The sequence below is a fragment of the Rana temporaria genome, chromosome 12 (genome assembly GCF_905171775.1).
Source record: "Rana temporaria chromosome 12, aRanTem1.1, whole genome shotgun sequence".
NCBI lineage: Eukaryota > Metazoa > Chordata > Amphibia > Anura > Ranidae > Rana > Rana temporaria.
The window spans coordinates 61,713,924-61,741,232 of NC_053500.1; the positions used below are offsets into that span (position 1 = coordinate 61,713,924).

General features: G+C 43.2%; 1 protein-coding gene across 1 annotated transcript in view; it reads left to right on the forward strand.

The window, feature by feature from the left end:
* USH1G (USH1 protein network component sans) overlaps window positions 1–2,559 on the forward strand; it is a 54,090-nt gene extending 51,531 nt beyond the window's left edge. Inside the window, exon 3 of the mRNA XM_040331605.1 lies at window positions 2,134–2,559. Coding sequence (XP_040187539.1) covers window positions 2,134–2,137 — 4 coding nt within the window. The 3' untranslated portion in view covers window positions 2,138–2,559. The remainder of the gene's footprint in view (window positions 1–2,133) is intronic.
* The last annotated feature ends 24,750 nt before the right edge of the window (window positions 2,560–27,309 follow it).

A 27,309-nucleotide genomic window follows, 5' to 3' on the forward strand; every position in this document is an offset into this window, starting at 1 on the left:
TTAATAGCCTCATTACATCACAAATACATGCATTTGATTGGTTCACATTAAACAGACACACCCACTCCATGATCCCTCCCAATCACCCTCATTTACGCCCTCTGTTCAATGTCCATATTTGGAAGAATTCCTCTGGTTACAAGATTCAAACAGTCCTTTGGGTGAGGGGGAGACAGGATGAGGGGGAAGTGACAGTTTCTTCTTGAAGCTAAGGAAAGCTATACAGGAAATGCAGGGGGGATGGGTTGACTTCCTCTCGAATGTCCACACAAGCCTCAAAGTGTGTAGAAAGGGAATGGGGAGGCTTGAACACATCTGTTCTTGATAAAAGTCTTTTTGTATAATGCTGGATTCATAACTTTAAAAATCATTATATATCATTCCTGATATAAACTCTTTAAGGAAAATAATCTTGTTGTGATGCATATATTTCACACATGCATATATATAAAAAAAACAATATAACTTCATAAAAATATATAAGAAAAAGAAATTAAGATAATATAAAAAGGATAAGACATTTCTGTTGTTCTAATAACTAAAATCAGCTTAACTCAAAAATAGGCATATTATAATCTATCACACTGGCTGCCTGGTCGGTGTGAGAGGCCTGTCCAGGTACACTATACCCACTCCGACTGGAGTGGCGACGAAAGCAAAGTGTCATTGGAAGCAGGGCTGCTTCTGTACTGTTGAGCCTGAATCTGCTATTTCCTCTCCTCATACATCTTTACTATCTACCTCAAGTTTATTGTTTACCGTGTTGGTTAAAATAAAGCACAAGAAAAGACACCTGCTGTTTGGACATTCCATCATTGCTGCTCTCATCAACTACCCTAGATGGCGGAGTCACAGAGGTAACAGGCCATCCCAAATATAACCAGCGGCTCCTTCGGGGGTGAGCGCTATATATATATATATATATATATATATATATATATATATATATATATATATATATATATATATATATATATATATATATAATTTTTTTCTTCTATTTTTTTAACTTTTTTGTCTTTTTTACATTTGTTTCTCTATTTTTACATATTGTGACCAAAGCCATGCAGTATTACCATAGTGACACTGTACTACTCTGGGGAGGTGATCAGGATTTTTTTTATACTATGATTTCTTATTACAGTGGTGACCACTGTTATAAACAATCATTTTTATGAATGATATCCATTCATTCACAGGGTATACTATTATGATAGCCGTGATTGGTCACAGACATCACATGGTACAGCTCTGATGTGATTGGCCCGGTCTGTACCATGTGATCACTGTGGCCAATCACAGAGATCACCCCAATAGTACACAATGAATGGCTCTGAAAGCCATTCATTGTGTTCAACTGTCATGTGATCAATGTGAGTGGTCACCATGACCACATGATACTGGGGCCATCTCGGCACAATGATCTGTCACTGGTGACAGATTGAGCTGCAACATGGCTGCTAGAGCATGTGGGAGGAACACTGCTAGGTGGAAGTCATTTGATGTCCACCTGCAACCAGAAAGCCTCTTGCTTGCCCGTCGTTAGGCCTAGGCAAGAAGCAGTTAAGTTAAGTAAAGCATTGGAAAAGCAATGGACTGGTGTATCCATGGCCTATTCCAAAAAATAACCAGACTCTGCAGGGTGCTAATGGGGCAAAGATGGTATGTGACAGGATATGTGTTTAGACTGTATGCTATTGCACCCTCCTGGCAGAGGGATTCACACAGACAATGTGAATTAGAGGGCAGGCCAGGAAGGTTATGATTTGTTCATGTCTGGTTGAATCTGCGTACATGTTTCCATCTAATTGGGCCTTGTGGTACATTAGGATGGCTCCTTTATATGAAAGGACTGTCAACAAACCACCATGGACTGAAAATTGGACACACAGCCTATCTCTGGAAAACAATGCACCACAAATTATGTTAGTTGTGTTAGTGTGTTGGGGTAAATGGCTCTAAAGCATGTATAGTGCATTGCCATGCTTGGCTGTAACATCTGCATTACTAAAAACACATAGTTGTGAATAGGATGGCCCTTTCATGTACATTATCACTAGATCCTGACCATGGTGTAGAGTGTGCTTTGTATCCCTGCTGATAAAAATACACATTTTCCTCTTTTTATTACAGATAAGGGCTTGACGTGTGTGAGCAAGGACTGAATTACAGTGCCAGAAACTAGACGGGCTTTTACCAAGACAGTGACTGCCCTGAGCCAAAGATGTGCCACTAGAGGAGACCCGGAACTCTTCACAACTCATGGGTCACTCAGGTGCCAAGAACCTCTACCTCTCCCCTGATGTACCTTCTCTTCACATGGAAGGAAATCCATCCTGAAACCCTTCTGTTTGCTTTTTTGTATTATCTGTGCATTACCAGGATCAGTTCCGGGTCTGCTGTGAAAACACAAGCGGTGTCCGCTTTGAAGAGCATTAAATAGCAAGGTTGGGGTGGTGTTTTCTCCCTATCCACTGTGCTAGCTTCTCAGTTATTATCTGGTATTTACATATATACATATTGTGCCGCCCTCAAGGAGCTTACAATCTAAGGTCACTATCCCACATTCACATACTGGGGGGGGGGGGGGGCAATTAACCGCATGTCTTCGGACCATCCTAATTGAGCAAGGTAGGAGTGCTAGTCACTGTGCTGCCCAGTTCTTTGCTTATGCGTTTGCCTTGCCCCAGGCCAATAGTGGTCATGAAGAGTCAGCTTTAAGGACCCATTTACACTGGAGCAGGATCCCGTACAGAGTGTGGTTATGCACCTAGGAGTAAGAGATGCTACATGTAGCTGCAGCCAGATCTTCTCACAGCTTTTACATCCTTACAGGGACAAGTCTGTCTTAACTGGTACCTTTGCCCACAGCAACCAACCATTCTTCACAGCTTAAGAATTATAAAAGTAAAAGCTAATTGGCTGTGCTCCATTTGAGACAAAGTTTGTCTCAGGAACTATGACTTCCCCCAGCCTGTCTATGTCCTTGGCCAGGTATATTTCCCTGTATGTGTGGGGAGATCTGTACAGCTGCTGTGTCTGTCAGCCTGTCATTGATTTTTATCAGTCTGTACAGACCATCTGTCACTCCAGGACATGTACTGTACAGGACTCTGCCTTTATGTGAAAATATTATTGAAAGCAAACATATGGATTTGATTTCCAGAAATCCAGGATCAGCACAATATCCTCTCATTTCTGTATAATGTATTATTTTCCTGTGTTTTATATGATTGTATTGTGGTCTTTTTATATCTGCACTGCACTATCATTCTCCGTCACACAGCCTCATCTATAGACATGGCCAATATGGTTTCACTGAAAGGCACATCCATCAGAAATTGGTGTATAAGGATAGTAAAGAATGATTCAGGTACCATAAGGGCCTGTTCACACCAGAATGCTGTGAGGGAAATGCACTGCCTTTGCGATCTGCTGAGGGTGCCAATACATTTTTAACACCACACCAAATACAGATCGCACAAGTAGTGTGTTTTGGGTCAGTCATTAGATGAATGGGAATGACAATAGATGGATCCATTAATTGTATTCCTCCACATCAAAACTTCTATTACTTTATTCGACCATCTTATTACTAGTCCTCTTCATCTTTACCACTCAACTTTTCCAAGGATAACTTTTTCCCAGCTGCTTGGTTCTTCTCATATTTTTCCCACAATAACACACATTTAGACTGGCCATACACCACTTTAGAGGCTTCCTTGGCTGTAAAGGATAGAGTTTAGTTAAGCTGTAAGGCTCAACTCCAATAATTTTTTTTCTTTTTAGTTTTGGATGGACATGGAAGAGTAAGGATGTGCATCAAGTTTTTATTGCTGTCCATAACCCTGCTACATTACACCTCACTTATCTCTCTGTAAAAAGAAAAATTGGAAGTTATTAGAACTGCTTTCAGGTTTTTAAAAACCTAGGTATAGTCTTGTTACAATCTCCAATTGAATGTGTGAAAAGTTTGACCAGTGAGATCATGAGATCAAGAGTGTGGGATTGTCCTACAATAGAGCACCAGTAGAGCAGAAAAACCTGGTGCTCATTAGATGGAAGTAAATGTTCTGATGGGGAGTTGAAGAAAGAAGGGTTACTATGTTCAGCACACTGACATCCCTCTTCCTATGTACTGTACATAACAGCCAGGAATTTTCTGTTGAAATACACTATTCATCACCATGACCATTTTGCATTGCTCTGTGCACTTCAAACCTTACTTATTCTAGTGCTCCATGTTGAAACAAGTATCAGAGCTGCATCAGCCATTTGAGAGATTGCAGGTTGTAGTTGAATGTTTGGACCCCCCCCCCCCCCCCACACACACACACACACACACACACATAATGGGGCCAGGTTAGAAAGAAGCCAAACAACCATCAGCATGTCTTTGGAATATGGAAGAAAAAAAAAACAAGCACAAAGAGAACATGCAGACTCAATGGAAATCTGATAGTTGTAACCTTTCTTTGCCATTCAAGATTTAAAAAAATTTGAGCTGACCATAACTGTCTATGCTCCATTTCCTTTCTTATAATGTGCCACCCATGATATTCCCCTTTTTGTCTTGTTATTTTAAAGCGGAGCTCCACCCTAAAGTGAAACTCCCACTGATTGGAACCCTCCCGTGTCACATTTGACACCTTTCAGGGGGAGGGGGTGCAGATACCTGTCTAAAGACAGGTATTTGCACCCACTTCTGGCCACACAGTCTCGGGCAGACTGCGGGCATGACGTCACCCCCCCCCCCCCGTTGTGTTCTGGGAACACTCGGCTCCCAGTACACAGCGGGAGCCAATCGGCAGGCGTAGCGCGACTCGCGCATGTGCTGTAGGGAACCGGGCAGTGAAGCCGGAGCGCTTCACTTCCTGGTTCCCTCACCGAGGATGGCGCGGGAGGGGGGGCAGCAGAGTGACGAGCAATTGTTCGTCCTCTGCTACGGACGGCGCTGGACTCCAGAACAGGTAAGTGCCCTAATATTAAAAGTCAGCAGCTGCAGTATTTGTAGCTGCTGGCTTTTAATATTTTTTTTCAGCGGACATCCGCTTTAAATACCTCTACCATGTGGTTTCACCAAATTAAAATCCACTCTAAAGGTTGGCAATAATATGGATCTATGGATCTCTTTATGATGGCCTGTGAACTGCAGTTTGGACCCTATGCAAGTTGTGGATACACTGGATGTTATTTGTTTTTTGTCACAATGGTAATATGTGATCTTCTCCATTACAACAGTGACAAGAAAACCCATAGACACTTATCTCATCCACTTTAAGGGAGATTCATTATTACCCTGGCCATACGTCCATTCAACCTGAATTTTCTATGTATTTAAGGTGCTATGTCAATATGCTGATGACTTTGTGTAAATGGTAGATGTTTAATATATATATATATATATATATATATATATATATATATATATATATATATATATATATACTCTTTGTATATATTTACATATGATGATGTGTAGAACTTCTATGACCATAGAATGTAACACCAGTGCATTAAAGTGTATGTGAACCAAAACATTTGTTGTTTTCGATACAGTAGTAGAGGATTAAAACCCCCATCAGGCTATGTTTTGCTGTCTGTGTCCCACTGGGGAGGCTCATATGCACTTCCTGTCCTGGAGAAAGAACAGGAAATTAGAGGAATAGTGGAGGATCAATATCTTAGACGGGTGTCACCACATCATTTGCCCCCATTAAAGCGGATGTTCACTGAAAAAATAAAATTTAAAAGGCAGCAGCTACAAATACTGCAGCTGCTGACTTTAATATTAGGACACTTACCTGTCCTGGAGTCCAGTGCTGTCCGCAGCAGAGGACGAGCGATCGCTTGTCACTCTGCTGCCCCCACCGCCAGCGCTCCGGCTTCACTGCCCGGTACCCTACGGCGCATGCGCGAGTCGCTGACTGGTTCCCGCTGTGTTCTGGGAGCTGTGTGATTCCCAGAACACAACGGGGGGGGGGGGGGGGAACGGATCTGACATCCTGCCTGCAGACTGTGTGGCCGGAAGTGGGAGAAAATACCTGTCTTTAGACAGGTATCTGCACCCCCCTCCCCCCTGAAAGGTGTCAAATGTGACACCGGAGGGGGGGGTGGGTTCCGATGAGCGGGAGTGGAGGTGGAGGGTGGATCTCCGCTTTAAGTAATTTCCCTTTACCACTTGCCCAGGTGACAGTTCTAAAATGTTGGATTTCCTCTTAGGGCCAGTTCAGACCAGACGCAGTTCAGTTCCGTGTGCATTTTTTCTGCACAAAATGCATGCATATTGTTTTCCATGTGTTCCAATGGCTCTAGTTTACACCATGCAGTCAGTTTTCGGTGAGTTTCTGCACCGGAAACTGACTGCATGGTGTGAACTAGAGCCATTGTAATAAATGGAAAACACTGTGCGTGCATGCAGAAAAAATGTACACAAAACTGTACGGAACTGCGTCTGGTGTGAACTGGCCCTTACTGTTTATTTCAGTGAAAATGGACCACACTGGAAAAAGCATCTAAAAGGTTCTGGGACTTTGATGTGAGTTCATACAAAGTAGTGAGAGGTAAAAACCATTTGGAGAGCTCACTGGCTCACAACAGACATGGCTACCCTCCTGTGAGTAATCAACAGGTTACCAGAAAAAAAACATGTATCTATGGAAGGAGCACCAGACACAATGATAAGAGTCCAAATCAATCTATTGGTTTGCACTATAAAAAACATTCAAGATGTTTTGGGGTCAGAAACATGTTAGATGTTTTTAGTGCAAACCAATAAATTATTTTGGACTCTTTTATCATTTGGTCTGGTGCCATTTCCATTGGTTCATGCTTTCCATGCAATTGGCCACCAGGACAGATAGAAGGGTTACTCTACTCAGCTGAGACAAAGAAAGTGGGGACTAACTCTCTCATGTCCTTTCAAAAACAACATTTTTTTTTACCATTACTTATACTTTAATGTGCAGCAATGCCTTGTAATGTATTTTTAAGAAGAGCAACAGATAGTCATGGGGTATGTACTAAAAATACTGTGTCACATTATATGTTTACTCTGTCACCTACCTGTATGCAAGTCATATGTGTTGTGCATTGTCTGAGTGTCACCAAACGTTGTATTCTGTATTTCCAGTATCAGATGTGATAACTATGAATTACATTTTGCTCACATAGCCATACTCTGTAAATAAACCATGACTGATGGGAAAGTGATGTATTCAGGTCCATTGTTCTCTGTAACATGAGTATATTTTTCCACATGGTCACATGTGTCTTGTTTGTTCTAACATGAATTATCATGATAAAATACACTTTTTTTAGTTAACATAGTCTGTGAGTCAGTGCATTCATGAATGATACTCCCTCTGGTCTGTTGTGTCTTCCCTAACCCATGGCTTGTTTTGCTGGTCTGGTGAGAGCCTAAGCCAAGGATGGATGGCAGAAACTTGGGCAGTGCTGATAATTCTGGGTTTCTGCAGGGGGAACCACTAGTCATGGGGCCCAAAATCAAATTTTGATGGGGCCCCAGGTAACTCTGGAACAGCTGTCAATGTCAACTATAACAATATGGGGGATATTTACTAAAACTGAAGCGTGCAAAATCTGGTGCAGCTCTGCATAGAAACCAATCTACGTCCAGGTTTTATTGTCAAAGGTTAATTGAACAAAGGTAAAGTTAGAAGCTGATTGGCTACTATGCACAACTGCACCAGATTCTGAGTGCCCCAGTTTTAGTGAATCTCACTGTATGTGTCAGCCATCTTAACATAACGCATGCCAAAATCAAGGGCAGGAAACAGGAACACTGCCAACATGATAAGACTACTAGAGACTAGGGATGAGCCGAACATACCCGGGTTCGGTTCGCACCAGAACGTTCGAACAGACCGACCGTTCGCGCGAACATTTAGAACCCCATTGAAGTCTATGGGACTCGAATGTTCGAATTCAAAAGTGCTCATTTTAAAGCCCTTAAACGTCTTTGAGAACCCGGGTCTTGCCCCAGGGAACATGTATCAATGGGAAAAAAAGTTTTAAAAAGTGTACTTTTTTCTTGAGCAGCAATTTTAATGATGCTTAAAGTGAAAATAAATAAATAAATTTCCTTTAAATATGGTACCTGCTGGGTGTCTATAGTAGTGGCACGTGTTTAGAAATGTCCCTGCACAACATGAGATTACTCTCAGAAAAAAAGTAATTTAATACTGCCTGCGGGTTTAATGTAATGCTTGGTCCCTGCAATATGGATAAAAATCATTGAAAAAAATAGCATGAGTTTCCCCGCCACCACTCCCCCCAGGTCATTACACAAGACCCAGTGCCGATCCTGACCTCCCTGGGGCCCTAAGCAAAATGACATGGCACATTAAAAATGAGAAGCAGGGGGGCCCTGACGACAGTACATGTCACATTAAAGAAAGTTGAGAAGCGGGGGGAGGGGGTGTTCTGCTGTCGGAAATTACTCAGCGAGTTTAGAAGCGGAGTGAGGGTGTGAAAATGACTTCTCACCAGGCGGGGCCTCTAGTACTTTGGGGGGCCCTTCGCGGCTTTGCGGGGCCCTAAGCGGCTTGCATAGTGAGCCTATAGTGAGGATCGGCCCTGACAAGACCTTTTGGCCCTATATACTTTGAACAGCAGTATACAGGCGTTGCAAACAAGATAAGGACTGTAGGTTTCTTAAGTAGAATCAGAACCATGTCATACTTTGCTCCTGCATATTGCACAGTTTCCTAAAGAGACCCTCAACAAACTACATGACACTTGAGGCCACTGATGTTCCAGTGGTGGTGGCCCATGAGACTGTCCATACAGGCTTGGCCCCCCAAAGTGCACGTACTGTGTGGCAACAATATGTAGATTATTTTAGGGGTGGGGGGGGGCCATTACAATGCCAGATCTTGGCTCAATAAATAATTTATTTGTGAAATTAAAATTCTAGACAAAAGGGGGGTTGCCATCCGGGGCCCCCTTTGAACAAATTCTGTGAAGAACTCCTGTTCTCTGAAGGCCTCCATTATTTCTGCAAATCAAAATTTAGCAAAACAAAACTAATGTCAGTCAAGCCTTAGCTTTCTCCCCATATCTAACCCACAAACTCATCCACTGATCATAAAGTCCAAAAATCAAGTTTCGAATAGTCGTATTGCACGATCGTTTTTCCGATGTTTTCTACCGACTGTGAACGACGTTCTCATTCATGCAATATCCCTTTATACACTGCGCATGTGAGAAGCTCCGCACGTTTCCACGCCCATGACGATCGTTCTAGTGATTGACACGCCCCTTTTCAGTCGGTCAATGCAAGAGTCAGAAGAAATGATGGAGGGAAGACCGCAAGCTGCAACCAGGCAGGAGAGAGGCCTGGCACACACCAGGAGGAGCAGGAGGTACAAAGCCACCAACATGAGCTTCGAAGAGATGGTAGAGATGGTGGCTGTTCTTAAAAAGGAGGACTACGACGGCAAAAAAGGGCCTTACAAGAACCCCAATAAAGTGAAGGCCCAGATCATAGAGAAGGTGCGGAGGACTCTCAATGCAAAATTCGGGGTGCAGAGGTCCAGGGAGCAGTTGCGCAAGCGATGGTCTGATTTGAAAATCAGAGAGCCGGACCAGATGGATAGAATTAGAAGAGTTCTCATAGACGTAAGTAAATTTCAAATATTTGTTTTTATTATTTTGCGTCATTTGGTTTTCTTTCAGGTTGTGTATATAGACAGTCCAAGAAGAGATGTTTCAAGGTTCATGTTTGTGGGCATAATAATTGGTTGTTCATTGTATTTAAGATCTTTTTATGTGAGACCAATTTTTTATTTAATGTAGATGTGTTATTAACTAGATTTAAATAATCCAACTTAAGTCAAAAGGAGAGTATGCTCAGCACAGCAGTTGATTACACATATGGACTCAGTAGCACAATGGTTGGCATAGCGGATCCGCCCTATAGGCTCGCTATGCGAAGGCCCCCCTAATAACTAGAGGCCCCGCCTAGTAAGAAGTCATTTTCGCCCCCTCACCCTGCTTCTCAACTCGCTGACTGCATGGGAGAAGAGGCAAGAAGTCAGCACCCCTTGCTTCTCAATTTAATGTAAGATGTCATTTCCGACAGCAGAACACCCCCTCCCCCCACTTCTCAACTTTCTTTAATGTGACCTGCCACTGTCGTCAGCGCCCCCCGCTTCTCATTTTTAATGTGCCATGTCATTTTGCTTCGGGCCCCAGGGAGGTCAGGATCGGCACTGAGTGTTGGTCACAAGAACAACCTAGTTAGCGTGTCACACAGAGGTGATCCAGTGTATACTTGTTGTTTTTCCATGTAGGAAACTTGTCCAAAGATGGAGAAATGCAGCAGCTTTGGTAATGGATAAAATCCAGTGTTAAGCTTAGAAGGATTGTAAAAGCAGACAATTGTACAACACTTTGTAAAAAAAGGGATAGACGAATCAAAAAGATTAGAGTCCTGAAAGAGGAATATCAATCATTAGTGGGAATGCTTTAATAAGCATTCCCAGTATTGATATCCGTAAATTTATTAGTGGGAATGCTTTAATAAGCATTCCCAGTATTGATATCCGTAAATTTATTATTCTTAATTAGTGGGAATGCTTTAATAAGCATTCCCAGTATTGATATCCGTAAATTTATTAGTGGGAATGCTTTAATAAGCATTCCCAGTATTGATATTCGTTTTTTATTATTATTCTTAATTAGTGGGAATGCTTAATAAGCATTCCCAGTATTGATATTCGTTTTTTATTAGTGGGAATGCTTAATAAGCATTCCCAGTATTGATATTCGTTTTTTATTATCAGTGGGAATGCTTAATAAGCATTCCCAGTATTGATATTCGTTTTTTATTATTAGTGGGAATGCTTTAATAAGCATTCCCAGTATTGATATTCGTTTTTTATTATTCTTCTTAATTAGTGGGAATGCTTTAATAAGCATTCCCAGTATTGATATTCGTTTTTTATTATTAGTGGGAATGCTTTAATAAGCATTCCCAGTATTGATATTCGTTTTTTATTATTAGTGGGAATGCTTTAATAAGCATTCCCAGTATTGATATTCGTTTTTTATTATTAGTGGGAATGCTTTAATAAGCATTCCCAGTATTGATATTCGTTTTTTATTATTCTTCTTCTTAATTTTAATTTTAATTTTATTCCGTACGTTTTTTGGCTCTGCGTAACTTCTGCATACTTTCAGCTATTGAGACCATTTAACTTTTAAAATGTTCATCTCATTCAGCTAACGATGGGACTTCTTCAAGTTTTTTTGTACTATTTATACTTTTTAAAATATTAAGCTTTTAGACACTTTTTTTTAACATTGAAGTCAATGAGAACATCCTTTTTCCTGCTTCAAAACACACGTTCTGCCAAAAGTTTCAGCTCCTTCATACTTTCACTTACAGACACCAAACAAACTTTAAAGCGGTCACAAAATATTCAGCTATCCAAACATGACTTTTTAGATTGATATCTTATACGGTTTTTGTGAAAACGCAATTTACGTTTAGTGATTTTTTTATCGGTTATAATGTAATCCTATGGAGCAGGTTTAGAGTGTGTCATGTGACCTTTAGAGTGGAGATCTTTGAAAACAAAAATTATCTTTAAAAAAAGGGCGAACAAATTGCTCTCACGCCCACAAGATCTACTTGTCATACACAATTTATATATCAAAACGTAGGTATGCTTGTCTGGTTTCAGGCAATGTGATCAGTTTTGTGATACGTATTTTAGTTTTAGTTCCAGGAGCTTCTAAAGGACAAGAGTGACAAAACCACTCTCATTGACCGTCCATGTTAAAAATTTAAAAAAATTTCCTGCAAAACACACAAAGACGCTCTTTTCTAAATCGCTGGCATGGCCACAATTTTAAGTTTATCAACATAAATTTCATATCGATGCGTTCACAAGGGCCGTGTCTTTCAAACGGTGAAGTCGCTGTATCGATCGCATGTACGGTTGTGGATTTATTACGTTTTGTTTGGAGGCGTAATTAATGTATTGGTCTGTGAATTAAAAGGCGTTTGTAATGGAATTTCTTTCCATAAATAGCTTTCTACCTCAGTGCAATATTCCTCCTCACTGACCTGGGGGGAGGGGAAACCTCTTGAGGGGGGAGGGGCGACCAGGAAGTCAGCATACTCTCTACTTTGCAGATAGAGAAAGGAGCTGTGTGTCCTAAAGATAGTGTAGTGGTTATGGTGAATGGCTTTGGTGCGGGCTCAGCAATTCAGCATTCCCACTCGCATTTTCCTCAGGGAATGCATTTTCTAGTTCTTAATTTTAACTTTAATTTTATTATTCCGTACGTTTTTGGCTCTGCGTAACTTCTGCATACTTTCAGCTATTGAGACCATTCAACTTTTAAAATGTTCATCTCGTTCAGCTAATGATGGGACTTCTTCAAGTTTTTTTGTACTATTTATACTTTTTAAAATATTAAGCTTTTAGACACTTTTTTTTAACATTGAAGTCAATGAGAACATCCTTTTTCCTGCTTCAAAACACACGTTCTGCCAAAAGTTTCAGCTCCTTCATACTTTCACTTACAGACACCAAACAAACTTTAAAGCGGTCACAAAATATTCAGATATCCAAACATGACTTTTCAGATTGATATCTTTTACGGTTTTTGTGAAAACGCAATTTACGTTTAGTGATTTTTTCAGAAAATGGAATCGGTTATAATGTAACCCTATGGAAGGGATTTAGAGTGTGTCATGTGACCTTTACAGTGGAGATCTTTGAAAACAAAAATTATCTTTAAAAAAAGGGCGAACAAATTGCTCTCACGCCCACAAGATCTACTTGTCATACACAATTTATATATCAAAACGTAGGTATGCTTGTCTGGTTTCAGGCAATGTGATCAGTTTTGTGATACGTATTTTAGTTTTAGTTCCAGGAGCTTCTAAAGGACAAGAGCGACAAAACCACTCTCATTGACCGTCCATGTTAAAAATTTTAAAAATTTTCCTGCAAAACACACAAAGACGCTCTTTTCTAAATCGCTGGCATGGCCACAATTTTAAGTTTATCAACATAAATTTCATATCGATGCGTTCACAAGGGCCGTGTCTTTCAAACGGTGAAGTCGCTGTATCGATCGCATGTACGGTTGTGGATTTATTACGTTTTGTTTGAAGGCTTCGATAACTGATTTTGTGTGTGGATGAAAGCGTTTCTAATGGTATTTTGATTCCCTAAACAGCTTTCCTTACCTCAGTGCAGTCCTCCTCCCCCACCTCATGTGGAGAAAGCCTCTTGAGGGGGGAGGGGCGACCAGGCAAGTCAGGACACTCTCTATATTGCAGATAGAGAAAGGAGCTGTGTGATATTAGGCTTTATAAGTACTGAAGGAACACTGCTTGTATGTCCTAAAGATAGTGTAGTGGTTATGGTGAATGGCTTTGGCGCGGGCTCAGCAATTCAGCATTCCCACTCGCATTTTCCTCAGGAGATGCATTTTCTAGTTCCGTACGTTTTTTGGCTCTGCGTAACTTCTGCATACTTTCAGCTATTGAGACCATTCAACTATTAAAATGTTCGTCTCGTTCAGCTAACGATGGGACTTCTTCGAGTTTTTTGTACTATTTATACTTTTTAAAATATTAAGCTTTTAGACACTTTTTTTAACATTGAAGTCAATGAGAACATCCTTTTTCCCGCTCCAAATCACACGTCCTGACAAAAGTTTCAGCTCCTTCATACTTTCACTTACAGACACCAAACAAACTTTAAAGTGGTCACAAAATATTCAGATATCCGGCTATGACTTTTCAGATTGATATCTTTTACGGTTTTTGTGAAAGCGCAATTTACGTTTAGTGATTTTTTCAGAAAATGTTATCGGTTATAATGTAATCCTATGGAGCAGGTTTAGAGTGTGTCATGTGACCTTTAGAGTGGAGATCATCCACAAAAAATATTATCTTTAAAAAAAGGGGGAACACATTGCTCTCACGCCCACAAGATCTACTTGTCATACACAATTTATATATCAAAACGTAGGTATTGTTGTCTGGTTTCAGGCAATGTGATCAGTTTTGTGATATGTATTTTAGTTTTAGTTCCTGGAGCTTCTAAAGGACAAGAAGGCCCAAATCACTCTCGTTGACTCTCATGTTAAAAATTTTAAAAATGTTCCTGCAAAACACACAAAGATGCTCTTTTCTAAATCGCTGGCATGGCCACAATTTTAAGTTTATCAACATAAATTTCATATCGATGCGTTCACAAGGGCCGTGTCTTTCAAACGGTGAAGTCGCTGTATCGATCGCATGTACGGTTGTGGATTTATTACATTTTGTTTGAAGGCTTCGATAACTGATTTTGTGAATGAATGAATGAATGAAAAACTTATAAAGCGCGGCGCATGCGAACTGAATCGCTTCTGGGCGCTAGTTGTTTGTGTCTCATGACATCAAAAGAGCAGAGTTTTGATCCGTCTTCTGAAAGTCAGGTGGTTTTCCTCCAACCGAATGCTGGTTGGTAAAGCGTTCCATAGTCTAGGACCCTGAAAAGCAAACCTTCTTTCTCCTTTGGACTTGTATTTGGTTTTTGGTACCCTGACCAGATTTTGGTCGGTGGATCGCAGAACGCGATTCGAATTGTGAGGTTCTATCTTGTCGCAAAGATATTGCGGAGCCTTCCCATGGATGCACTTATGTGTCAGGCAGAGTGCTTTAAATGCAATTCTGTCTTTTACTGGCAGCCAGTGAAGGGTTCTCAACGAAGGTGAGATTGATTCCCATTTTTTTTTCCCAGTCACCAGTCTGGCGGCCGTATTCTGAACGACTTGCAGACGGGAGATTTGGTACTTTGGGAGTCCGAGGTACAGGGCGTTAGCATAGTCCAGTCTGGAATTCACGATTGTTCCCACCACGACTGCTACGTCTTCTTTGGGGATAAATGGAATAAGTCTGCGTAGTAGGCGCAACAGATGGTGCGCTCCGCTGACTACTGACCCTATTTGTGCGTCCATTGTCATGAAGGTGTCGAAGATGACCCAGAGACTTTTGACTTTGGAGCTAGGGGTGATGATTTGGCCCAGAATGGGCGGGGGTGTCCATGCTGTTGCCAGTTGACTCTTTCGGCTGGCGTGAAACATAAGGAGTTCTGTTTTTGAACTGTTGAGTTTAAGATAACTCTTAGTCATCCAGTTTTCTATCAAAGAGAGACATTTCTCTAAACTGAGATGATGATCCTTTTTGTTGCAGATGCGAAAATACAGTTGCGTATCGTCTGCATAAGAGTGATAGAGTAGTTCTTGGCTACTGATAATATCAAAGAGAGGGCGAAGATAGATGTTGAAAAGCACCGGTGACAGGGGGGATCCTTGGGGGACTCCACATGACACCGTGCGCTTTTCCGACGTGAAACAACCCAATTTAACTGTTTGTGATCGGTTTTCAAGAAAGGAAGAAAACCATGGTAAATCACCTTCTGCGACTTCTGCTACCTTGGCTAGTCGCATCAGTAACAGTTTGTGGTCTACCGTGTCAAAGGCTGCGCTTAGGTCCAGCAGAACCAGGAGACAAGATTCTCCTTCGTCTGCGGCCTCGAGGGCATCGTCCCATATTTTGAGTAAGGCCGTTTCTGTCCCGTGTCCGGGACGGAAGCCTGATTGTAATGGATCCAGTAGATTGTGGGTATCTAGATGCTGTTGCAGCTGTTGTACCACTACTTTCTCCATTATCTTGGAGAGAACATTTAGGCCTGTTATGGGACGGCGGTGAGTTGGGTCCTTGGGATCCAGGTTAGGTTTTTTCAAGATGGGCTGGATTGTGCCCTCTTTCAACAGGGATGGCACTGTGCCTTCCTTAAATGACTGGTTTATAAGCTGTGTGATCGGTGGTGCCAGGATGTCGGCACATTCCTTCAGCAGTTTGGTGGGGATGATATCATTGGGCGATGTGCTGTTCCGCAAAGCACCAATGATATTTTTTGTGGTATCGATGGAGATCGATTCCAGAGTGAACTTTGTTGATTGTAGAGCGTTTCTGTGGGTGTTTTGTGGTTGATTGACGGTGGGGTTGAGGGGGGTATTGTTTTGCATGATGCTTTCCCGGATTCTTTCAATTTTGTTGATGAAGAAATCCGATAGTTCATTGCAGAACTCTTGGGTGTCTGAGTTGGAGACTTCAAGACATCCTGGATTCATGGTCTGGGTGACCATCTTGAAGAGTTCGCGGGGGCGGTTTAGGGCGCTGTTAATCGCCATAGAAAAATGATGTTTCTTGGCTTTGAAGATTTCTTTATGATATCGTGTTGTTATTGCCTTGTAGATGATGAGGTTATCCTCTGCAGGACTTCTTTTCCAGGCGGCTTCCGCCCTTCTGCGCTCTTGCTTCAGAAGCGACAGCTGGTTGTTGAACCAGCCGGACTTTCTTTTTTGGATGCAGGCTTTGCGTTTCGGTGCTACTAAATCGGCTGACTGTAGCAGGGCTGCGTTTATGGCATCCAGTGTATCTGCGGCTGTTTGATGTGGATGGATTGTTTTGATTCTGTTTCCCAAGGTAGATTTGAAGAGTTCCGAATGGAGCTTCTTCTAAGATCTAGCCCAGTGTATTGTCACCGGCTTGGGTGCTTTTATCACTGGGGGAATTTTGGAGATTATGAAATTAATTGCATGGTGGTCTGTCCATGGCAATGGTTCATTTTCTAAAATGCTTATTTTCAGATTTTGTCTGAAAATTAGGTCGAGTGTGTGACCTGAAGCATGTGTTGGCCCGCATATAAGTTGCTGTAGCCCTAATCCCTCCAGGTGATCAATGCAGGCGTCCGCAATGGGATCCTGTGCGGAGTTGGCCCACAGATTAAAGTCCCCGAGCAGCAAAAGGTGTTTGCTGTTAAGGGTATAAGTGGATATAAACTCCGTTAATGATGGCAAAAACTGCGATTTTGGCCCAGGTGGCCTATAGCAGAGGAGAATGTGAACAGTCTCCTGGGGGGAAGTTTGAAGTTGAAGAGTAAGGGTTTCCATGAATGGAAGAGGATTTTGAAGGGCTGGCTTAGTGATTGTAATGCGATTCTTGTGGATCACCGCCAGGCCTCCTCCTCTTTGCCCTATTCTGTTTTCCGTTATAATGCAATAGTTTTCTGGCACCAATTCTCCGAGAATGGTGTTGCAGTCGTCTGAGAGCCAGCTTTCTGTAATAAAGAGGCAGTCTAGATCGTTTTGTAGTAAGAAATCGTGGATTTCTAATCAGTGTTTTACTGCCGATCTTGTGTTGATCAAAGCACATGATATGTGCTCGAGCTGGGTTAAATAGTTAAAATTTTTGATGGTCGATCGTCGATCGAATCTCAAAAGCTGCTCTATTTTTAAGGCCTTTTTGGTGACGGCTGGTAATGCTGTTGCGAATTGTCTCAGACCCCGAATAGAGTCCGCAGAGTATCGCAGATTAGCCATTGTCGCCAGCCACATTGTCGTCAGTCTTTCCTAATTGCGGCGACCGCGAATGAGGCCTGGTCTGGCGCGGATGCGGGGAGAGCCGCGAGACGCCCGACGTGATGGGTGGAAGACTGTCCAAGTGAGCCGTCACTTGTTGAGTCTTCTCTCCCCGATTGGTCCAGAGGAAGGCGAAAAACCCCAGGCGTGCTGTGCCAATCTGCAGCAATCGGGGGAAAAAATTCCTTCCTGACCCCTTAACGGCGATCGGTGCAACCCTGGATCAATTGGCTAGGGGGGTGTGGTGGACCCTGCCTGGCTGCACTATCCCTGGGGAGAGCCGACTCGTTTGAGAGCGTCCTGCTCTCACTATCCCTGGGGTGAGCAGACTAAGATGAGAGCGTCTGCTGCACCGCTGAATCTATATAGCAAGAGTTCCAACTTTATTAGCTGCAAGCTTGTTCTGGATCAGTGATTGAAAAAAATAATGAAGACTCCTGTCTTACCTCCGGTTTCAAACTCCTGGTTTTTAACTCGCACTTTTGATCAAAGAATGCACTTCTGATCAGAGAGTCCACATGTGAAGCCACCATCAACTGGGAGCCAGCTCCTCTGGGAGCTTGTACAGCCACTTTATACTCACCTGTGAAGACCTGTGAACAAACACACACCTGTGAACAATTAAACCCTCCCCTTAATTGTGTGTGGATGAAAGCGTTTCTAATGGTATTTTGATTCCCTAAATAGCTTTCCTTACCTCAGTGCAGTCCTCCTCCCCCACCTCATGTGGAGAAAGCCTCTTGAGGGGGAGGGGCGACCAGGCAAGTCAGGACACTCTCTATATTGCAGATAGAGAAAGGAGCTGTGTGATATTAGGCTTTATAAGTACTGAAGGAACACTGCTTGTATGTTCTAAAGATACTGTAGTGGTTATGGTGAATGGCTTTGGTGCGGGCTCAGCAATTCAGCATTCCCACTCGCATTTTCCTCAGGAAATGCATTGTCTAGTTCTTAATTTTAATTTAAATTTTATTCCGTACGTTTTTTGGCTCTGCGTAACTTCTGCATACTTTCAGCGATTGAGACCATTCAACTTTTAAAATGTTCATCTCGTTCAGTTAACGATGGGACTTCTTCAAGTTTTTTTGTACTATTTATACTTTTTAAAATATTAAGCTTTTAGACACTTTTTTTTTAACATTGAAGTCAATGAGAACATCCTTTTTCCCGCTTCAAATCACACGCGCTGCCAAATGCTTCTTCTCCTTCATACTTTCACTTACCGACACCAAACAAACTTTAAAGCGGTCACAAAATATTCAGCTATCCGAAAATGACTTTTTAGATTGATATCTTTTACGTTTTTTGTGAAAACGCAATTTACGTTTAGTGATTTTTTCAGAAAATGTTATCGGTTATAATGTGTTTCTATGGAGCAGCTTTAGAGTGTGTCATGTGACCATTACAGCACAGATCATCCACAAAAAAAAATTATCTTTAAAAAAGGGGGAACAAATTGCTCTCACGCCCACAAGATCTACTTGTCATACACAATTTATATATCAAAACGTAGGTATTGTTGTCTGGTTTCAGGCAATGTGATCAGTTTTGTGATAGGCATTTGACTTTTAGTTCCAGGAGCTTCTAAAGGACAAGCACCTCAAACTCCCTCCCATTGACCGTCATGTTAAAAAGTCTAAAAAATGTTTCTGCAAAACACACAAAGACGCTCTTTTCTAAATCGCTGACATGGCCACATTTTTAAGTTTGTCAACATAAATTTCATATCGATGCGTTCACAAGGGCCGTGTCTTTCAAACGGTGAAGTCGCTGTATCGATCGCATGTACGGTTGTGGATTTATTAAGGTTTGTTTGAAGGCGTATTTCACGTATTTGGTCTGTGAATTAAAAGCGTATGTAATGGTAATTCTTTCCATAAATAGCTTTATACCTCAGTGCAATATTCCTCCTCACTGACCTGGGGGAGGGGGAGAAAACCTCTTGAGGGGGGAGGGGCGACCAGGAAGTCAGGATACTCTCTACTTTGCAGATAGAGAAAGGAGCTGTGTGTCCTAAAGATAGTGTAGTGGTTATGGTGAATGGCTTTGGTGCGGGCTCAGCAATTCAGCATTCCCACTCGCATTTTCCTCAGGGAATGCATTTTCTAGTTCTTTTTAAAATCTCATAGGCCGCAATCAAGCTGCAGAAGTGGAGCCGACCAACCCCACACAGTGCCAAGCCCCACCCTCGCCGGATGTACAGGAAGTGCAAAATGCCACCACATCAGGTCAGTGTAATACAGCACAGCTTTAGGTAATACATGTAGGCCTGCATAATTTTAATACATGTTTTTTTCCCAAATTTCAGGTGTACGAGCTGTTGGTGGCGGCTTAGACACTTACAGTGCTCAGGTGCTAATTGGGGAGATAATGTCCTGCAGGGCACAAATAGAGGACACAAACATCGCCCTGGAGAATATCATAAGGAACAACAGAAAGGTGGACCAAAACCTCAAGAATATTATTGATGTTCTGGGGAGGGTTTAAAAAAAAAAATAGATGTGGACAAGTATTTATACCTATTTTTTCGTTGTCTTTAAGTATTTAAAAGCAAAAATATAGTTATTAAAAAAAAAAAACAATTTATATTAAGATATTTAAAAAAAATGAAAATTACACATTTTAAGTGTGATACAATAAATATTTTTGGATACTCAACAATGTCTGGCTTCTTATTATATCAATGCTGCCTAAAAGAACAAATCTAGATTTATGGTGTTTACATTGACAATGATGAGTATTTAGTAAAGGAAAATAAACATGACACTATGATAACGTAGGAGAAAGCTAGAATGAACTCAAATTAGAAAATAATCAAACCAAGAAAATTACCAGAAAAATTGGGCCTTAGGCACTGGTGGCTGTGTCACAAGACTGCAACCCCTCACAGATACTGTAATTGGAGCTCAGCAAAGAGCCACATGCAAATTATTGCATTCAAAATTGTTATTAGATGCCCCTGTTAAACAGGGGCAGAAACATTGGGCCTTAGGCACAACACAACACTGCAACCCCTCAGATACTGTAATTGGAGCGCAGAAAAGAGCCACATGCAAAGCATTGCATTAAAAATTGTTACTAGATGCCCCTGTTAAACAGGGGCAGAAACATTGGGCCTTAGGCACAACACAACACTGCAACCCCTCAGATACTGTAATTGGAGCGCAGAAAAGAGCCACATGCAAAGCATTGCATTAAAAATTGTTACTAGATGCCCCTGTTAAACAGGGGCAGAAACATTGGGCCTTAGGCACAACACAACACTGCAACCCCTCAGATACTGTAATTGGAGCGCAGAAAAGAGCCACATGCAAAGTATTGCATTCAAAATTGTTACTAGATGCCCCTGTTAAACAGGGGCAGAAAAATTAGGCCTTAGGCACTGGTGGCGTAGCCCAGAAACCAAAATTTTCTTACTAGCTATCAGGAAGATCAGTGAGGAGTTAAAGGATATTCAGTCAGCAGCATAACAGGACAGTCACTCAGCATCAGCATAGGCAGTCTCCAAGGGATCTGTCATTTGAAAAAAATTATTCAGTTACATCTGCATCAGGTGCTTGGTAGCTGGTGTTGATCCAAGCCTGATTCATTTTTATAAAGGTCAGTCGATCAACGGAGTCGGTGGAGAGGCGCACCCTGTGATCGGTCACAAAACCTCCAGCAGCACTGAATGTGCGTTCTGAAAGAACGCTGGATGCAGGGCAAGCCAGTAGCTCAATAGCGTACTGTGCAAGCTCTGGCCAGTGATCCATCCTCAAGACCCAGTATGCCAGAGGATTTTCGGTGGGGAAGGTTCTGGGAACGCGTTGCACAGAGCCTTCTGCAAGGCCTCCCGAAGATGTTTCATCTTCATCTCCCTCTGCGACAGCAAGATAAGCTCCGCAACCTTACTCTTGTTACATGGATCAAGGAGAGTTGCCAGCCAGTAATGATCCCTCTCCTTGATACCACAAACACGAGGATCCTTACGCAGGCTTTGCAGGATCAGGGAGGCCATGTAGCGTAGGTTTGCTGAGGCATTCGGGGGAAAATTCCTCTGGGTCACCGAGGACGACAGGATCCGCAGCCACCTCATCCCAGCCATGTAAAAGTCCACGGGTTCCTTGGGACTGTAAGTGATCCCTTGAAGACTGCTGCTGCTGAGTGCTAGGCTCCACCTCCATGCTGCTGATACAATCCTCCTCCACCTCATCCTCCTCATCCTCTTCCTGTGTGGTAGGCGGGCATGCAGGACCACTGTCTAGATAAAGGGGGCCTTGAGAGGTAAGGAAGTCCTCCTCTTCCTCCCTTTGTTCTGCCTCAGGGGCCCTGTCCATTATTCCACGTAGAGTGTGCTCCAACAGGTGAATTAGAGGGACAGTCTCACTGATGCATGCACTGTCACTGCTCACCATCCTCGTGGCCTCCTCAAATGGTGACAGGACAGTGCATGCATCCCTGATCAAGGCCCACTGGCGTGGTGAAAAAAAAAACAAGCTCCCCTGACCCAGTTCTGCTGCCATATTGGCACAGGTACTCATTGATGACCCTCTGCTGCGTGTGCAACCGCTGCAGCATGGCCAACGTAGAGTTCCATCTGGTGGGCATGTCACAAATTAGGCGGTTCTTGGGCAGGTTGTATTCCCTTTGGAGGTCTGTCAGCCGAGCAGTGGCATTGTATGACCTTCGGAAATGCACACAGATTTTCCTGGCCTGCTTCAGGACATCCTGTAAGCCCAGGTACCTGCCCAAGAACCGCTGCACCACCAAATTGAGAACATAAGCAAAACAGGGCACATGGGTCAGTTTTCCCTGTCGCAGGGCAGAGAGGAGGTTGATGCCATTGTCGCTAACCACCATTCCTGGCTTAAAGCGGGGGTTCACCCGTACATAACACTTTTTACCCTTAGCTTCATTCTCATTTTGTCTAGGGGAATCGGGTAGTTGTTTTAAAATATGAGCTGTACTTACCATTTACGAGATGCATCGTCTCCACCTCTTCCGGGTATGGGCTGCGGGACTTGGCGTTCCTATTTTGATTGACAGTCTTCCGAGAGGCTTCCGACGGTCGCATCCATCGCATCACGATTTTCCGAAAGAAACCGAACGTCGGTGCGCATGCACAGTATAGAGCCGCACCGACGTTCGGCTTCTTTCAGCTACTAGTGACACGATGGATGCGACCGTCGGAAGCCTCTCGGAAGACTGTCAATCAAGAAGGAACGCCCGCCCCCAGAAGACCCATACCCGGAAGCGACGGAGAAGATGCATCTTGAAAACGGTAAGTTCAGCTCATATTTTAAAACAACTAGCCGATTCCCCTAGACAAAATGAGCATCCATCTAAGGGGAAAAATTGTTTTATGGGTGAACTCCCGCTTTAAGCTGGCGTGGCGTCAACCACCTCTGAGCCTGCCCCTGTAGAGCTGACAGAACCTCTGCCCCAGTGTGGCTCCTGTCTCCCAAGCACACCAGCTCTAGCACTGCATGGCATCTCTTGGCCTGCATTCCTGCGTAGCCCCTCGTACGCCTATGGAGCACGGCTGGTTCAGAGGAAACATCAGCACAGGAAGAGGCCACAGAGGAGGAAGAAGAGGAGGGGGTGGAGGAGAGAGGTGTGTCACAACCAGTAGTAGTGTTTTGGAGGCATGGTGGCGGAACAACCTCCAACACTACTGTACCTTGCCCTGTGTCCTTCCCAGCTGCCAGCAGAGTCACCCAATGCACCGTGAAAGAGAGGTAACGTCCCTGTCCATGCCTGCTGGACCATGAGTCAGCGGTAAGATGCACCTTACCACTGACCGCCCTGTCCAGCGAGGCATGGACATTGCCTTCCACATGCCGGTAGAGAGCGGGAATCGCCTTCCGTGAGAAAAAGTGGCGTTTGGGTACTTGCCACTGAGGTACCGCACATTGCACAAACTCACGGAAGGGGGCAGAATCTACCAACTGAAAAGGTAGCAGTTGAAGTGCTAGCAATTTTGCTAAGCTAGCATTCAACCGCTGGGCATGTGGATGGCTGGGAGAGTACTTCTTTTGGCGCTGCAGCAGCTGGGGCAGGGAAATTTGTCTGCTACCATCAGTAGATTTCCCGCATGTACTACTAGGTTGTGACACACCTATTTCTACACCTTCAGTCCTATCAGTGCAGGCTTCTGAGAGGACTGAGGGTCTTGTGGGGTTGGAGCTCCCAGCTGATGAGGGGCAATGCAGTTGGTGTGCTGCCCTTAAGCTGTCCCCTGGAGGGCATCCTGCCTCTTTGGAGATGTGCCTGTGCCTCTTCCTCCTCCTCCTATCAGGCACCCAGGTAGAGTCAGTGACCTCATCATCCCCTCCCTCCTCATCACTGTCGAAAACCTGGCAGTATGCTGCAGCTGGGGGAACATGACTGCCAGATTGCTGTCCCTCTCTGGCACCCGCTCTCTCTGGGCTCACATCAATGCCTTCCTCTATCTGTGTTCCATCATCTAAGCCTTCAAAACGCTGCGCATCTTCATGTAGCATGTACCCAACACTGTGTTGAAACAGTTCGGGGGACTCCTCAGGAGGACATCGTGGGACTAGGGAAGGATTGTGTGATGCCATTGTGCACAAGGAAGAGGACGCCTTGGCAGCTGCTTTGCCAGATAAACTAAGCTCAGCCTGGGTGAGAGAGGATGAGGACGGCTTGGTCATCCACTCTACTAATTTCTCTGCATGTTAAGGCTCAACACGGCCAGCTCCCGAAAACAATGACGAGCGTGTCAGACGGCCAAGTCCTGAAGAGGATGCACCGTGTCCACCACCAGCGTTGCCTCTAGATGCAGAGCCTGCTTGCCCTCGTGACTCTCTGCCTTTCTTTGTTGTCCTTCCAGACATTTTAATAGCCTGCACAGGACAAAATCAGAAATAAACAGCACCTGTCCAGTAAGAGCAACTGCGTTTATGGGCAAAAACACAGCAAACTTATAGTAAGATCGACTGAGTTTATGGGCAAAAAACACAGCAAACGTGCAGTAGGATCGACTGCGTTTATGGGCAAAAACACAGCAAACGTATAGTAAGATCGACTGAGTTTATGGGCAAAAACACAGCAAACTTATAGTAAGATCGACTGAGTTTATGGGCAAAAAACACAGCAAACGTGCAGTATGATCGACTGAGTTTATGGGCAAAAACACAGCAAACTTATAGTAAGATCGACTGAGTTTATGGGCAAAAAACACAGCAAACGTGCAGTATGATCGACTGAGTTTATGGGCAAAAACACAGCAAACTTATAGTAAGATCGACTGAGTTTATGGGCAAAAACACAGCAAACTTATAGTAAGATCGACTGAGTTTATGGGCAAAAAACACAGCAAACGTGCAGTATGATCGACTGAGTTTATGGGCAAAAACACAGCAAACGTATAGTAAGATCGACTGAGTTTATGGGCAAAAAACACAGCAAACGTGCAGTATGATCGACTGAGTTTATGGGCAAAAACACAGCAAACGTATAGTAAGATCGACTGAGTTTATGGGCAAAAACACAGCAAACTTATAGTAAGATCGACTGAGTTTATGGGCAAAAAACACAGCAAACGTGCAGTATGATCGACTGAGTTTATGGGCAAAAACACAGAAAACTTATAGTAAGATCGACTGAGTTTATGGGCAAAAACACAGCAAACTTATAGTAAGATCGACTGAGTTTATGGGCAAAAAACACAGCAAACTTATAGTAAGATCGACTGAGTTTATGGGCAAAAAACACAGCAAACGTGCAGTATGATCGACTGAGTTTATGGGCAAAAACACAGCAAACGTATAGTAAGATCGACTGAGTTTATGGGCAAAAAACACAGCAAACGTGCAGTATGATCGACTGAGTTTATGGGCAAAAACACAGCAAACGTATAGTAAGATCGACTGAGTTTATGGGCAAAAAACACAGCAAACGTGCAGTATGATCGACTGAGTTTATGGGCAAAAACACAGCAAACTTATAGTAAGATCGACTGAGTTTATGGGCAAAAAACACAGCAAACGTGCAGTATGATCGACTGAGTTTATGGGCAAAAACACAGCAAACGTATAGTAAGATCGACTGAGTTTATGGGCAAAAACACAGCAAACTTATAGTAAGATCGACTGAGTTTATGGGCAAAAAACACAGCAAACGTGCAGTATGATCGACTGAGTTTATGGGCAAAAACACAGAAAACTTATAGTAAGATCGACTGAGTTTATGGGCAAAAACACAGCAAACTTATAGTAAGATCGACTGAGTTTATGGGCAAAAAACACAGCAAACTTATAGTAAGATCGACTGAGTTTATGGGCAAAAAACACAGCAAACGTGCAGTATGATCGACTGAGTTTATGGGCAAAAACACAGCAAACGTATAGTAAGATCGACTGAGTTTATGGGCAAAAAACACAGCAAACGTGCAGTATGATCGACTGAGTTTATGGGCAAAAACACAGCAAACGTATAGTAAGATCGACTGAGTTTATGGGCAAAAAACACAGCAAACGTGCAGTATGATCGACTGAGTTTATGGGCAAAAACACAGCAAACTTATAGTAAGATCGACTGAGTTTATGGGCAAAAACACAGCAAACTTATAGTAAGATCGACTGAGTTTATGGGCAAAAAACACAGCAAACGTATAGTAAGATCGACTGAGTTTATGGGCAAAAACACAGCAAACTTATAGTAAGATCGACTGAGTTTATGGGCAAAAAACACAGCAAACGTGCAGTATGATCGACTGAGTTTATGGGCAAAAACACAGCAAACTTATAGTAAGAGCGATTGAGTTTGTGGGCAAAAACACAGCAAACGTGCTTTAACAGCGACTGCGTTTATGTGCAAATAAATAACACACGTGCAGTAACAGCTAATGCGTGTATGTGCAATTATATAGCACACATGTCATGCAGTAACAGCAACTGCGTGTATGTGTGCAATTAAATAGCACACGTCCACTAACACTGAATGAATAAATGAATGAATGACTTGTATAGCGCAACGCATGCAAACTAAATCACCTCTGGGCGCTTTTTCCAGCTTTGTCTGCTTGGCTGGTGCGGTCATTTTTACCCCGTAGGATCTTGACACGCTAGGGACACACAGTCATACAAACATATATATACTGGGCCAAACCAGCGACCCTTTTGCTGCTAGGCGAAAGTGCTACTCACTGCACCACTGTGCTGCCCCCCATAGTACACTGAGTACTATGTTTCAGTTAAAACTAAACTGCATGCAGGCAATTCAACACGTTAGAGCACTGCAGCTAGCACAAAGAAATTGCCTAACAATAGGAATAGCTGATCTAGCTAAGCTATACAGTGTATAAATATATGTACAACCCTAGGAAGGATGTATATATATCCTCTACACACTGCAAATTTAACTATACTGACTAGCCTTCCCGCTCTTTCTATCTATCTAGCTATCTATCTATCTAGTAGAACAGACACAGGGCCAGATTCACAAAAGAGATACGACGGCGTATATACTGATACGCCGTCGTATCCAGGGCCGATCCTACCCGGGGTGCACTGGGTGCAGTGCACCCAGGCGCCACAGAGGTGGGGGCGCTGAAGCGCCAGAGTACTCCCCTCAATTCTTCTCCTCTCCTTGTTCGTGTAGAGCGGCGGCTCTCCCCGCAGCCGCTGCCGCCGCCGCTGTGTTTGTCCTATATGGCTGTCCCCCCCTTCCTATGGCTGTCCCCCCTTCCTCCTCCTGTTAGAGGAGGGGAGTGAAGAATCCGGAGATCGGAGCAGCTGTCTCTGCGTGGAGAGAGGCTAGCTGCTCAGTGACGTCGCTGAGGGGGCGGTCCATGCCTGACACACATTCTGCTCCTCTCTGTCATAAAACAACTCCTGTCTGCGG